We start from the raw sequence: 15,979 nt of genomic DNA, 5'->3' as shown, positions 1-15,979 counted from the left end.
CTAAAGTACAGCCGGTAAGGTGAACCTTGGAATCTGGGCAAATGTACCAAATTTTATTTTGACCAATGCCTGTCAGTTAACTATACACTTGACACCTCCTAAGGGCATGGTCTAGACTCTGTCTGGACCACTTCCCTGTCCACCACTCTCCGCAGGGCTCTAGCTGGCCCCTCGGACCTTCCCTCTCTCCAGCGTGAGCTCTCTTACTTCCCATGTCACGCCAAAGCTGTGGTTGCCAACCTAACCTAGTACTGGTCACACCAATAGTACTGCCTTCCCCCATTCTCCTCAGACCTGGATAGCCCTCCTCTCTCTACCCTGCCTCGGCAGCTAGCTGTTTTCTTCCCAACACGTAAGAATGCCTGCAGTCGCCTGGATCTGTTCCCTCCACTGTGTCATTCACGTTAACTTTACAGACAAGGTTTTCAGCATCTCTAACAAACAGGGGCTTTCTTAAAGCTCTTGCCATAATCAAACCCTGTACATGGTTCCTTTTTTTTTTTTTAGGTTTATTTTACGCATAAGTACACTGTCTTCAGACACACCAGAAGAGGGCATCAGATCCCATTACAGATGGTTGTGAGCCACCATGAGGTTGCTGGGAATTGAACTCAGGACCTCTGGAAGAGCAGTCAGTGCTCTTAACCGTTGAGCCATCTCTCCAGCTTGGCAAAATGATCCTTATCGTCACCTTCCACCCAGGCCATTCATAGTTCCCTATATCCCCTTTAAATGGCACTGGGTCCTACCTCAGGTTTTTACCACAGTTGAAAAACATTAAAGGGTAAAAAACAAAAAACCCAAACATTCCAGAGCAGAGAAGTCACCACAGACAGTTCTTGAATGGGAGGAATTGACTGCCTATGCCTGGCTGCTCCCAGCATGACCCTGGGCTCCTTCCTCTCTTGTTCTGTCCTACCTCATGCATACTCTGCTCTCTAACACTAGAGAGCAGTGTGTGCCCTTGGGCCCACTCACCTCCCTGTCCACATCATCTTCCCTTGCACCACCTCTAAGGGTCTCTGGTCCTCACCCCAGCAGCTCTCTCAAGTCTCTACTGCAGAGCAATGTCTGCCCGCTCACCAGGATCCACTCTAGCGTATGTTCTGGCCTCTATGCACCTTTCCCTTTTCCTTCCCCTTTTATCTTCCTAGGTCTTCACACAACACCTGCCAGACTTCAGTTCACTGCTGCTCGAACCCAGGACGCTTCTCAGGAAGGAAGTGCACACCCCTCCCTGTAACCGTCTAACAGAGCCCCTGTCTGTCTCCCGGAACTCTCATACCATCCAGGCAGTGTCTCATATTCTCAGAGGACAGCCAATCCGCACCCATTTTGGGCTGCCACCTAGAACTCTGACCTTGGTCCTCTCTACACCTGACATTCAAGCCTGACTGATATCACCTCCCTTATAAGATTTTTCCTGCTATCGGTGTGACTTTGACACTGAAATACATAATAACATGCACCAACAGAGACAACATACACAGACGTGGGTCTTCAGGAAACTCACTAAGTTCACTCCTAAGAGAACACAGTTACCCTGCCAAGCCATAAGGCCTCATGGAGCGGCTAGCAGGTATTTGGTTCCCTGCTTGCCCAAATGTCACCAGGTGATTTATACCTGTTTAACATGACTGTAAAGAAATTCCCACAAAATGGGACTCATAAGTAACCTGATCTGAAGGGTCACATAATCCCACACATGAAGGCAGCTTTCAGAGTCCCAAGACTTACATGTGCAACATTGGATGGCCGGCTGATTTGCTGGATATCAGCGTTGTTTGTAATGTTTCGCAACGTCCGGACAGCTGGGCTCCAGGTCCCTAACATTTCCGGCCGCTCAGAACTCTGGAGGTTTTGTCCAGCGGCCATCAAGTTACCCCGCATGTCAGGAGGCAGAATGTCCCCTGGGACAGGTGGGACATTGGCACACAGGTTAATGAGTCCCGGTCCTTTTCCCTGAGGCAGCCTGTGCTGGGCTGTGCTGAGTGGCGGGGCTTCAGCGGGGGCCCAGTTCAAGCTGCGCTCCTGCTTTTCAGGGGATGAGTCAGAAGAGTCATCAAACATCAACTCCCCTTTGGATACCTCAGCCCTGGCCTTGGGAGAGCACGGCTGGTCAGCAGGGGAGGCCTCCGCAGAGCTGGCTGCACTGGACTTGTCAGTGCTACCCTCGTTCTGAGAGTCCTGCTCCTCGTTGTCTCCCTCTTCCTCCTCCTCCTCCTCTTCCTCCTCATAGATGATCAGACGTGGATGGTAAGAAGCTTCATCCTTCCTCCTCTTCTCAGACACACAGTCCAGGACCCAGTCAGGGGTAACAATCTTAATGCTTGTTCTCTTGACAGCACGCTCGTACTTCTCCTAGGAGTGAAGCATAACATACTAATGATGCTTGCCACACTACCCAGAGGGGCAAAACCCATGCCTGTTGTGAGTGACAGCTCTAAGAGGCACAAGAAGGAGTCTTGACTGTGGTGGGAAGTGTACAAGACTTGGTTTAAATGAACTTTTATAGGTGACATTTTAAGAACACACAGAGAACTAGAACTCTTATGGGAAGTAATAAAGTGAAGAGCTGAAATCTCTGTTTATACACACTCATGCTTTTGCTGAGCTGGCAGTCCCGGACGGACAGTCTGACACTCAGTAAAGAACTGTGGGCAAGTGCCTTCATGTCAATGCAATAGGAATGGTCGCAGGGGTGGGAAAGCCCTTCTACCCCCAAGAAGTTAAACATACAGTAAGAATACAACTTAAAACCAACACGAGGGGACAGGATATGATGTCGGCATTAACTGCCAACCTGGCTCCTAGGAGGCAGGCATCTGGGCACCTCTGTGAGAGATTATCAGCTATAACTAACCCATATGAGAAGTTTATTGATTGTGGACAGGACGGTCCACACAGAGGCTCCTCGACAGTATGATGGGAGGACAAGCTGAGTGCTGACACGCATGCACTTGACCGCTCCCATCTGACTGCACACAACGTGACTGGCTCCCTCAAGCTCCTGATGCTGTGACTTCCCTCCCATGCTGGAGTTTCTCCCTTAAACTGCTTTTGCCAGTCTTTTCGTATAGCTACAAAAAAAGGTTAGCGATCCTGACAGGAGCAGGATCTGGGAATGCCTCCCAGGTAGGCTGTGACTGTAGCATCTGCCTAGTGAGGAGGGCAGACAAACACAGCAGTCAGTGAGGGCCAAGAAAAGAGGTAGAGGCCTGCCTCCTGGAAAGCTTCTTGAAGAATCAAAACGAATAAAAGTGTCTTTTTAAAAAAAAAACAGTATGTAAGTACTGTGCAGTCAAGTCACACCCCTTTGCTTCTCCCTGGCCAATGCACAGGGCCTACACTAGTGTCCACACCCTTCACAGAGCACCAGGTCAGAGCAGCAGGCTGCAGTTTATGCTGGGGTAAGGACTGCAGCAGCCGGGCAGAGACGGTAGGCTGGAAGATGCTTCCATGCCTCCGGAAGGCAGGGCTCTGTAAAACAGTTATTCCTTACTGGTGGAGATTTAACCCCAGAGTCCACTCCCAACTGGCTACTTTGCAAAGTGGAAATGAAGGAAAGAGGACAGGATGGGTCCCTCCATGGCATCAAATACTAGAAATTCAGCAGGTATTTTACCGGGGTCGGTGGAGGGTGGAAGGGTGGGGATGGGGTTAAAAGATCTAAATTCCTAGCCAGGTAAGTGATATACACACCTTTAAACCCAGCGCTTGGGAGGTAGATGCAGGCAGATATCTGAGTTCAAGGCTAGCATAGTCTACAAAGTAAGTTCCAGGACAGCCAGGGCTATACAATGAAAAAGCAAAACAAAAAGATTTGAATTCCTTTGCATACAAGTTTTAGGAGGTGGGGATGCAGTACGGGTCCTTGGTGGGTCAATTACCTTTCATAGAAAAAGTTTCTTGCAGTAATGAGGTTTAGGCCAGCCAAGGCCACACAGTGAGACACTGTCTCAGGCAAAGTAACAACTAAGCAAAGGAAAATGAGCAGGGGATCGCCAATGACAAAAGCCTACGGCTAACAAGTGAGTTGGTTCCAACTGCTTTGCTCTAAACATATGTATGTACACATCTGGAGAGCAAACAGCACTGCAGTGCCCAGAAACAGATGCCAAATGCCTTCCTTCCTCGCCCACCCATGAATGTCCTCTGTTCTGACATGCACACTAGAATTCGAGTTAGTGCCTCTGTTTTGACTTCTTCCCTTCACAGTGCTGAGGATGGAACCTAGGGCCTCAAGCATGTGAGGCGAGCACTCACCACAGCCCAGAGCAGTCCATGCTTCATCAACAGCCACAGCAGAGGGTACAAACCTGCCCATCTCCTGCTGACTGCCCAAGGTGCTGTGAAAACCCAGGTTCCCTGGAAGAACTGCAAACGTCCCTAACCACTGAGCTGTCTCTACCCAGTGCCTAACCACAGACCTGTCTCTCTAGCCAGTGCCTAACCACTGAGTTGTCTCTCCAGCCTCCAGGTAATTCTTAAGTTAAGTAAATACGTTGGGCTGAAATTCAAAGACTTAATAATCACAAACCCACTGTGATGGCTATCTTGACTGTCAACTTGACTACATCTGGAATGAAGTACAATCCAAAAACCAAGGGGCACACTTGTGAGATTATTTTTGCTTGGTTTGAGTGGGCAAATCTACTTCTGGTCTGGAACTTTGAGGTAGAAGACACATGCCTTTGGTCTGTTAATCTGGGCTACACCTTCTACTGGAAACCTATATAAGGACATGGAAGGAAGTTTTTGCTTTTTACTTGTTTGCCCTGCCTTGCTAGTGAGACTATTCTTTCACTGTCGTTAGAGCCTATATCTTTGGAATCAGAGTCTACAAAAGACCAGCTGAGACATCCAGTCAGAGAAACTTCTGGATACCTGGGTAGGCTCATAGCCTACCACTGTTGGATCCTGTGAGTGATGTATTAAGTTCTATGTATCTATTTACCTGTCTACCTATCATTTATCTATCCAGCTTCCTGCCTGTCTATGTATCCATCCATCCATTTATTTCCATCATCCATCTATCCATTTTCCTGTCTATCTATCCATCTATCCATCCATCCATCCATCCATCCATCCATCCATCCATGATTCATTCTATAAGTTCTGCCATTCTGCACAACCCTGACAAATATACCCATCATATCCACATATTTCCTCGTGAAATTTAATTGTAATTTATAATCTCCCATCTGTTATGGCAGAAACTAAAATAAGCAGCTTCTGTACACAAACTCCAGTCACTGCAAAGAGCTCCCATGATTCCTGCACCTGGGTGACCTAGGAGGACGGTGCATTTGCAGTGCTTACCCCCTTCGGCTCTGGGACAATCAGGTGTGTGCACTTCTTGTTAAGGTTTAGCTGGCAGCTGCCCCCGTGGAACGTAACCAAGGCCCACAGGGCACTTCTGTCTTCAGACGACACCTGGTGGAGCGAGAGACAAAGGCATCACCACACATGCTACTGTGTCTCCATTTCCACTTTATTACACGGTGGTGTCCACACAACACGCTTATTGCTGGGCTCCTGCCGTTAGTTGGCCGGAAGATGCTCATAAGAAACATAAGAGCAGCTTGTAGCCACCCTGTTACTCACAGCAGCTTCACAACAGAAGCCATTTGCCACGTCACCACCTGAGCATAAGCACCTCCCAGGACTGGGGACAAGCTTGCCTTGCAGATACAAGACCTTGGACATGAACAAGATCCCAAGCACAACAAAATAATATTTAAAAATTCCCATCCATGGTCAGAGAAGATGCTCAGCAATCAGAGCACAGGTTGCTCTTCTAGAGACCCAGTTCAATTCCCAGCACCCACATGGCTGCTCACAACCATCTGTAACTAATACCAGGGGATCCAACACCCTCTTCTGGTCTCCATGGGCCCCGCACACATGTGGTACAGATACAGAGATACATGCAGACAAAACACCCAAACATAAAATAAAAATAATTCTTTTTAAATTCCAACTGCACATCAAAGGCAATAGAGGATTATGGTCTATAACAAAAATAACACAAAATTCTAAAAAGGGCAGAAAGATATTCCACTTTCCATCATTTCTGAAAATGTTCAAACATCAAAATAATATTTATAGGGGCTGGTGAAATGTTCAATGGGTAAAGCACGTGTTATGCAAGCCAGATGGCCCAAGTTCAATTCCTGCCCACATGAAGGCAGGAGAAGTCCGCTTCACACAGCTGTTCTTTGGCTTCCATGAGAGCTTTGATACCTGACCCCCCCCCCCACAAAAAAAAATCATAAAATTTTTATGTCATAATTACAAAGAACTCCCTCAAACTGGTAGCAAATCTTAATTATGACATGGATAAAGTTCCAAGCTAAAAACCCAGTGAGTGGAGAGCCAAACACACACATCCCATGGTGAAGCCTGAAGCATGAGAAGTCACAGGCCTTGTGATTCACGGAGATGTAAGGCTCCAGCACTGCGGCCCGCTGCCAGTGTTGCCTGCCTACCTGGCTACTATGTACCAGAAGTTGTGTCACAGGTCTCCCACACTAACCTGACCATGACGGTGACACACACAACTTGCCACCAACCCCAGTGACACTCATAAAACTGTAAACACTGGCACCTGACACCCTAGTGTATCAGCCAAGGTCCAAATCCACCCACTGTCAGACACTGGCCTAAGGCAAGACCTCTGGGAAAGGCCAAACTAACTTTTAAAGGATAAAATGTATTCTGAAAGGCAAAAGAAACACTTAATCTTATCTGGCATCAATGGGAAGGAGGCCCTTGGTCCTGTGGAGGCTTGATGCAGTATCGAGGGGGGAGGCTAGGGTGGTGAGGCAAGAGAGGGTGAAGTGAGTAGAAGAGCACATTCAGAGAGGCAAAGGGGAGGGGATGAGATGGGAGGATGGGGGGGGGGGTTCTAAGAAGGGGAATATCATTTGAAACATAAATGAATAAAATGAGTAATTAAAAAAAAGAAATGTAATGCAGTCATCACTTTACGATGAATTACACAGGCACATGAGTCTCTTCTGGCTAAATGTATTTTAGGTTGAGGTTTATGGATACTGAAGAAGCCTGGAGTTTGTCTCTATATTTGCTTCAAGTACTAATAAACAGCTGACTTCTTCATGCCAGCATGTGGCCCCCGAGGATCCAACCTTGTGCAACCACTCCTAGGGGCTGTTGTACATTCTACACTGCTCTAACTACTCAGGAGCTTTCTGAAGTCATTCTCAAGTCAGACCCTACTCTATTCGAAGCCTCCTGCAGCGTTTGGAGAAGGAGGTTTAATTATCTGACAAGAGCACTCCAGTGACTCACATACAATCTTCGCTTAAAACCAATGGAAAACCTAATCCAGATGTAGTCTTAGCACTTGAATGGCCATGTCCGACACACACCTCACCAGGCAGGGGAAGCACTGTCTCTGATAACCACCTCCTGTCAGCTCAGAGCATGAGGTACTGCACACACCCACAGCAGCTCAGATCTTTGTAGCAGTGAGAGAGACCGGCCTCCACACCCACACACCAGCTACTGGCACCTCCTGGTCGGTCAAGGGATATGGATGGGGGTATTTCTATTTTCATTTTTACACTTTTCTGTAATTTCCAGGTTTTCAAAAGCCACTTCTTTAAATGGGAGAAAACACTTTTTAAAAAGCCTCTTTCCAAAATCACGTTGGCTCTCATGCTTCCCTGCCCCCTTCCAGGATCAGGCTAGCCCCAGCTCTCCAGCTGAGCCAAGGCAGCCTATCCTGCCTGGCTCCTGTCCTAGACACACGTAAATGCCACTGTCAACACACTAAACCACCTATACATGTCAGCTTTCCGCCTGTTGTCACTCCACAGAATCCCGGCAAGCCAGCCGGGTGTACTGCCCACAAGCTGACAATCTGCTTTCTTGTCCCACTGTCCTCCCAAAAAAACTTGCTCCCTCGCTACCAACTAACTGCTTGCAGCTAGGCATGGTGGTACACGCCTGTAGCCCCAACATCTGAGAATGGGGACAAAAATGCAATGCTATCTTCAGTCTCTGCTGCCTTCCTACTGCTATGAAGCGATAACATGATCAGGTCACTTCCAGGGTGAGTCCATGAGCATCATGGGGGCAGCAGGGCAGCAGGTGGGCAAGCTGAGGAGCTCAAATCTGCCCCAGAAGCACAAGGTAGAAAGACTGGTGTGGGCACCTGGCGTGGGTTTTTGAAACCTCAACACCCATCCCCAGAGACACAACTCCAAAAAAGACACACCTCATCTCTTAATCCTTCCCTAACAATTCCACCAACCAAGGACCAACATTCCAATATATGAGCCCCTGGAGGTTATTCCTTCTCAAAGCCCCACCCTTAGCTACACAGCAAACCTGAGGTTAGCCTGGACTACATGAGACCCTGTCTAAACAAACAAACAACAAAGAGAACCCTCTCGTCTAGTCTCCACCCACAAGAAAGGCAGCCCAGCCAGCCACCATCCTCACTAAAGACTAAGGTCCCCACAAGTTAGGAGCCACATGAGGACCCAGTGCAGCCATGAAATGTGGCTGACGTGCAACTGCAGCCTTCTCACCCTGAGCTGCAGCTGAGCAAATTTTCCATCAGGCTCCTGACTTCCTCTCCAAGATCTTCCTAGCCCTCCTCCCCACCTCTCCCTGAAGACTCCAGAGGGACTGTTAGCTCTTCTCAACGCTCCCATAAGAAAAGGGAGCGGCCTCTGGGACCGAGCAGCCCTCAGCTCAGGTGGTTGTGCCTGGGTGTGGTGCATGGACTCATACAATTCTTGCTGAAAGGATGCCGAGCCATGTGGCCATCTCCACGAAAGGCAGAGTCTGACCCTGAGGGCAGTTCACTGTGTTGTTCCCCAGCCCTGCACTTTGTGTTGTAGCACACCAAATTCCTCCATGTGCCTGCCTGCATGCAGCCTGTTCATTTCCTGAGGGATGAGTTATACTACAATTAGCATGAGCTGCACACTGCATATGTGTTCACATAGCTTAAAGCACATTAACATTCTTTAGCAACCATAAACTATTAGTGTATATAGTAAGCTGACACTTGCTAGACAGTCTTCCTTTCTTAAAAAAGTTCTTTTGTCAGGAGTGGTGGTGGCATCTCTCAGAGTTTCACCTTCCAGTGCACACTGGGGTCTTCAACAATGCTCAGGAAGTGACTAGTGTGACAGATACCAAGATCCATCAAGGTCTGCTGCTTATAAATCTGTTTTTTTCCTACTCGACTTGCTTGAGGATATATGATCCTGCCATGATCTTGAGAATGCAGGTTACTTCCCAGAAAAACAATCTGCCTCTGGAGGCCCCAAAACGACACCACCCACCTCTCAGTGCCTGGACAGGCTCTCTGGCCATAGCCACATGGTGCTATGCAGAGATGGAGACATGGCCACTTCTCTGGTGTTGGTTATAAAGCAGAGACAGCTGCATGGAAAACAGTAGAGGCTGCCTGTACCCAGAATCACCGGCATTATAACCTTGCACATCGACCAAACCTTAATGACTGTCCTCATGGAAATATACATTTATATAAGGGGAGGGACCCACAACACTAAAAAGTGAAATTAAAAGAAAAATAAAGAGAAAATAAAGCTTAAAGAAAATTTTACAAATCTCGACAAATTCCTATTAAAAAAAAATAAGAGTGTGGCAACTTTAATAATCTGCATCAAACTGATGCAGCAGAACAAAAATGAAGCCTTTATAATTCCACAGATTTCTAGAATTTACAAGACAGAGAAGATGAAGTAACTCCAGATAGACTTACTTACTCATTGCCTGGACAAAGGAGGGGTCCCTCAGACTGGCAACGTCATGTGGTAAAGGTTAAGTCTAGCCAACAACCTAACAGTGGCAACCCGACAACCCTGATTCCCAACCTGGGCAAGGCTGAGGGGAGAGGGAGGCAAAGGCCAAGGCCTCTGCAGCTCGCAAGCACCCTGCTCTGCTCCTCTCTCAGAGGCCTGAAGAGAGGGAAGAAGGGCAGTCCCTCAGACCTGCCATCACAGGTCCCAAGGCTGAGCAGTGGGAACTACTGACAGGACCCTCCGGGTGAGGGCAGGGCAGTCTCCATTGCACCTTTTCCTCCCTAGTCACTGGGAACCAGGGGGCGGGGTAGGGGCCCTCACCACTGCACCTTCTCCCTAACTCCCTCCTTTTAGCACTGTTTAAGGAGTGCCACCCTTATTTGTGACAGCCATGTTACAGCTTGGGCTCTTGTCAGAACAGGACACAGCTACAAGGGTGTACTTTAAAGCAAAACCCACTTTCTCAGGACCCCAAATTAAGCACCATCACCATTCAGTCCTCCGTTTCCCATTTGCCCTGGTTCATGTGATGCTGTGCATCCCTGTCACATGCAGTTAACACCATGCCTCACCGTTACATGCGTCTGTAAATCCTAAGTCTCTAACTAGTGTGTGCATATGACGGGGTCCTTCAGCTCCTCCCTATCCCCATCTGTTTCTCTTGTAGATAACGTGGGCACGGCCATCCTCATTCCACACTTCTCCACACATGGAGCACTGCAGTCCCCACACTGCTAACCCTTTCAGTTACACTGACTTTGCCTGCATCTCACCAGGACTGAACGCACTGTTACCAGCATAATAAGCAAAGCGCTGCTCTTGTTATAAAATGTCCACCTGACTTGATGAGCTAATACAGACTAACACACTCCTTGGAGTTATCTCTCTCTTATTCATCCTTATTAAATCCTTAGCCTACAAGTCTGAGTGAAGCTTCTCATCTTCTAATGTAAAGTATTATTCATATTCAAGGTTTAAATATCTGCTATTTCTTTACATTATGTATGTCTGTATATTTTATAGTTAGACAAGGATTCTAGGGAACTTGTTAACAAATAGGCCATAGGTCCAAGCGCATGAGTGCTCAGAACCATCATAGACAATAATCATGCTTACCTGAGAAAGGCAGGCAGTGAGTCCAAAAAAAATCTGACAGGACTCTGGAGAGAAACCATTGACTCTGTCGGACAGTTATTAAGATTGCAATGAAGTAAGGTGAGCACACTGGACCTTCGCTACCACAAGCCCTGCCTTGTCCACTAGGGCAGGCTCTGCCACTCCCTCCCGCTCGTTCATTAGAAAGTGAGACAGGCTGAAGATGACCAGAGACGGCAGAGCAAGTGGGAGTAAGGTATGAAAGGTAGTAAGTTTCAGCAAAGGGCATCGCAAAATCCAATCTACTTACATCCTAACCAAGATGGACACCGTGTGTTCACAGGGAAACTTCCTGACTCCCAGCAGCCACCTAACTACGCACCACAGACAGATAGATATACAGGGACAGAGACACACGGACACACAACCTAGAGCAATGCGCAGAGGACATCAGAATGCAGCACCAAGGCTATGCTATTCCTACAAAGGGCTTCTTCCTAGCCAGAAGAACCTGTGGGCTCTGATCTCAGGCAGGACAACTCAGGGCCCCAGAATCCCTAGACTATCAATCCCAAGACCTTCCTAGTTCGAAGGTTGACTAGAACATGCATCTGAGTTCCTTCTGGGATCTTCCGTGCTTCAAGCTGATAGAGCAGGTCTCCAGAGACGGGGAGTCTTCAACACATTGGAGTGTCCAGGGTTCAAAACGAGTGGAAAGGACCTACTCAGATAAATGGGCAATGAACAGACTCGACTGTAATTGCTGCGTTAGCCTCCCCTGGCAGGTCCACTGACAGATCCTAACATGGGTTATCCCTGCCCAGAATCAATGGAGACTCACTCCGGCACACAGCCCTAGGCTCTATTACCCAAGGCCTTTCCACGGTGACACCTAACTTCAAGGCTACTCTCTGAAAGATGGGGGAAGACACCAATAAACCTCAGGCTGACCACCACCCAGTCTCCGCTGGGCCTGTGTTCTGTTGCTTAGGCTTCTTTATGCCAGACAGGTAAGAGCTCAATTAACCTACAGCTTCCTAAGGACGACTAGTACAAAGAGTCCAGAAAAGATACCAAGGACAGAACCCTTGACTCCATCTCAGAAAGGTCCACCTTTCCAGGGTTGGTTTGTCTGTCTGAAACCTATGATTATAAAGAAAGAATGAATAAATTAGAATCTCTGAGTCAGAACTGCATCCTCTAAGAAAAACCACTGATAGGAAGGCTTAAGCATCTAAGGCCCTCGGTAGTGTCTCACTTTTATCTGAGTTGAGTCCCTCTGCTCGGTCTTGAAAGGAGTATGTGCATTCAAGAGCTGCCAGGCCCAGCAGGTGAATGATGGACGGTGTCCATCCCAACCCCTGGCCTCAACTCAGCATCAGTACTGGATGGCAGAAGTGATTTCCTAAGTCAGGCTCTGCTCCGACCGCCTCGCAGTGAAGCTTCATCCAACAGTGAAGCAGAAGCTAGTAAGCCTCCAGCAAGAAACAGCAATGGAGAAAAGTGTCCCACTTGGGACACAATACAGGACCCTGAGCGTGAAAATATGACACAGCTGACACAGGGAGGGAGGAAGCTGCACAGGGTAGAGTGAGTTTGCTTTTGGTTTGGTTTTGAGACAGGGTCTCATACAGCCTAGGCTAGCCTTGAATTCTCTTACGATGCCAAGGATAAGCTTCAACTATTGATCCTCTTGCCTCTACCTCCCAAGTGCTGGGATTATGGGCATGCACAATTCATACAGCGCTGGGGACTGAGGCCAGGACCTAAAATTAAGATAGCCCTCTATAACTGAGCTGCATCCCATAACCCCAGAATAGGGTCTTCACCATTCTAATTTTCACCCCAGAGCAAGTGCTGGGTAGAAAGTGTAGAATAATAAACTTCCCATGAATCTAACTGAAAAGATGAACACAGGCCTTCAAACTTGGAACTTCCTCCTCATGTCTGAGTCATTCATACTTCTCACCTGATTTAGAATTCTAAGTCTAATCTTTGTCTAAATAGACATAAGACTAAGAAGACCTGCAACTCAAGGTCCTCGCCACAACTGCTAGTCACAGCTTTTTGACGCAGGTAATGACGAGGACCAGGTACATACCATTTCATACAGGATAGGAAAGAGTAGGGGCAGAGGGGCAGAGGAAAGGGCTGGCCTCAATCATGAGCCCACCAACTCACTGTTTCTTAAACCCACAGCTATCCCCCAGAACCCTACTCATGAGCCCATTACTTCACTGTCTCTTAAACCCACAGCTATCCCCGACCTTATTGCACAAAAGGATACGGCAGGAGAGTGCCACATTGCACGGACAGAGTCACCCAGGAAGGCTGAAAAAGAAAAGAATTATACAAATCAAAAAACATTCACAATCTGTGACCAAAATGACATGACTTCGCTAGTAGTTGCTTTTGGAAATCACGAGGCTCTCCTGTGACCTACTACAGACACCCACCTGTAAGCATGGTGGCTAGGTAGCAGCAACCAAAGATCATGTGCCCAAGTCACAGACCCCAGGCCCAGAGTGAAGCGGCCACCGCATTCCTTAGGATTGTGACAGACAGATACGTTTAGGTCCACAGTTTTACTGCTTTTCACCCCACCCACCCAGAAAAGAAATAAACAAAATTCACAAGATTCTGGGTTGATTTAAAACCAAGAATATACAATATGTGCAAAAAAACCTTAAAAACAAAACAACAACAAAACCTCTTCTAATCTTACAAATTCTAATCTTTGCGTTCATTACAAGGTAGACTGAGAGCTACCTGTGTGTACTTTATATTCTTGGAGAATTAGTTCAGCTTTTAGTTCTAATCCAATTTTAAAACTTAGAACAACTGGAGCTGGAGAGATGGCTCAGCTACTAAGACCACTGGCTGTTCTTCCAGAGAACTCAGGTACAATTTCCAACACCCACTTGGCAGCTCATAACTCTCTTTAATTCCAGTTCCAGGGGATCTGACACCCTCACACAAACATGCAAACAAAACATTACTGCACGTTTAAAAAATATAAAAAAATAAATAAAAAAATTGTTCACCTGTTACTATTCTAACTCTTATTTCAAGAAACAACAATCTGAAAGTTTATTAATGGCCCCTGTTAGCCAGCTTACATCTGGAAGCCTGGACAAATGAAAACATCTATACTCAATGTCTCACTACTGAGGCAGCAATGTAGTCAGCAAGATACATTTCACATCTATGCAGAGATGGTGCAAGACAATGGGCAGTGAACAGGGAGAGTGCAGTCTCTGCTCTCATGCTGATCAGTAAGAAAGAAACCATGGTCAGGTCTACCTTACTGCCTTCAGACCCAGAGTGTGTCCTATATGGCATTTTTCAAGTTACCTGTGTGTAACTGTTTTTGTTTTGGTTTAAAATAGGCAAAACTCTCACATACATAGCAAAATAATTTTTAAAAACATTAAAGTGGGAATCTGGTTTTACGAGACTCAGTTGTGCCATGTCATATGAAAGGATGCTTTGCTAAAGCAGACATCTGAGAGAATGTTTTGCTAAGAACAGGCATGTGGCGTTTTTCTAGAATCTGTCTGATGAAGGGCATATGATGCTTTGCTAGACACTTGAGAGGACATGTGACTTCAGAAAGAATTAAGTATAACAGACAGACAGTGGACACTATGGCATTGGTTTGCCTTGCTTTTTTCTCTGATCTTCACATAGAGAAGCGCACCAAAGAACTTCTGGTGATATTCTGGCTGCTTCTTGCCAATTGGCAAAACCATGCAGTTTCTTCCAGATCCAGCCGCAGCTGCTGATTTGTGTTTAGTGTTTTCCTTGTAGATTGGACTGCTAACAGCAAAGATTGGAATCCACCCAAAGAACTACTTCTAAACAGGTCCACGTCCCTCTTGTCCTATTAGCCATCTTCCTCCCCTATTTTGGTTGGTGGGCTATTAAGGGAGGCTGAAGGGTTAAAGAACCATAACTAAAGTAGGTTTTGAAAAATCTAAGCCTACAGTTAATATCAAGGCTTGGTGGTTTGAATTAAGAATGGCCCTCATAGATTCATATATTTCAATGTTTAGTCATCAGGAAGTGGCCCAATTTGAGAAGGATTGCAGGTGTGGCCTTGTTGGAGAAAATGTGTAGCTTTGAGGTTTTGCTGGGTTTTTTTTGTAGCTGTTTTGAGACAGTTTCTCTGTGTAGTCCTGGCTGGAACTCACTCTGTAGACCAGGCTGGCCTCAAAAATCAGAAATCTGCCTGCCTCTACCTCCCAGGTGCTAGAAGTAAAAGTGAGTGCTACCAGTTCTGCAAGCTCACCCAGCCAGGTGAGCGCACGCTCGCTCTCTCTCTCTCTCTCTCTCTCTCTCTCTCTCTCTCTCTCTCTCTCTCTCTCTCTCCCTCTCTCTCTCTCTCCCTCTCTCTCCCTCTCTCTCTCTCCCTCCCTCCCTCCCTCCCTTCCCTGAGCCCCATTTCTTCCTACAGAGCAGGACGTAGCTCTCAGCCACTGTCACCATGCTCCTCTCCACGATGACGATGGACTAACTCTCTGAAACTGTAAGCATGCCCCCAATTACATGCTTGTCTTTCTCATGGTGTCTCTTCAGAGCAATAGAACAGTGACTAAGACAGAAGGATAGGCCAAAGAATGTGCCTGCCCCTGGGAAACAGACCTCAGCCCCTGTCAGCTAAATCCACATTCCAGCATCGGCATGGGAACAAAGACAGCCTCAGCTCAGACTCACAGGGTAAGGTAGGAAGTGCCCCAAAGACTCAGAAACAGGTCAGCTCTGAGAAGCTCCATTGCCCTGTGACAAAACACAACAGTTGCTGACTAACGAGGCACTGCCACACATAACAAGGAGAGAGGAATGCTGACATGGATCTCCTGTTTAAGAACTAGAGCCAGAGTACGTAGAGTGGGATAGGGCCCAGTCTGCCACAGCCCTACCACGGCAGGTCTTAGAGATGCAGCAGATACTGCACACATGCAAGACAAAAGCAGGCTGCTCCACTCAACCTAGAACTTTGTAGTCACAGGATGAAGCTGCCTGCACTGCTGGCCATAACTCACTGATCCTATAGACAGTGATATCTGGCAACT

The 15,979-nt window shown here is 47.2% G+C and overlaps 1 protein-coding gene across 3 annotated transcripts in view; it reads right to left on the bottom strand.

Annotated features, from left to right (window-relative positions):
• Positions 1-15,979, bottom strand: part of Paxip1 (PAX interacting protein 1) — a 51,562-nt gene that overhangs the window by 30,461 nt on the left and 5,122 nt on the right. For all 3 annotated transcript variants that reach the window (XR_015685509.1, NM_001107844.2, XM_087657106.1), the window contains exons 3-6: positions 13,192-13,235; positions 10,926-10,989; positions 5,323-5,436; positions 1,738-2,361 (exon numbers count right to left, since the gene is read on the bottom strand). Coding sequence is in view for 2 of the 3 variants with exons in the window: in NM_001107844.2 (NP_001101314.2) it covers positions 1,738-2,361; positions 5,323-5,436; positions 10,926-10,989; positions 13,192-13,235 (846 nt within the window). In the remaining variant the exon portion in view is untranslated. The remainder of the gene's footprint in view (positions 1-1,737; positions 2,362-5,322; positions 5,437-10,925; positions 10,990-13,191; positions 13,236-15,979) is intronic.

The sequence above is a fragment of the Rattus norvegicus genome, chromosome 4 (assembly GCF_021556685.1).
Source record: "Rattus norvegicus strain SHRSP/BbbUtx chromosome 4, alternate assembly SHRSP_T2T, whole genome shotgun sequence".
Taxonomy (NCBI): Eukaryota; Metazoa; Chordata; class Mammalia; order Rodentia; family Muridae; genus Rattus; species Rattus norvegicus.
Note: the sequence above shows the minus strand (reverse complement) of the source record. Positions and strands in the feature narration are given on the sequence as shown.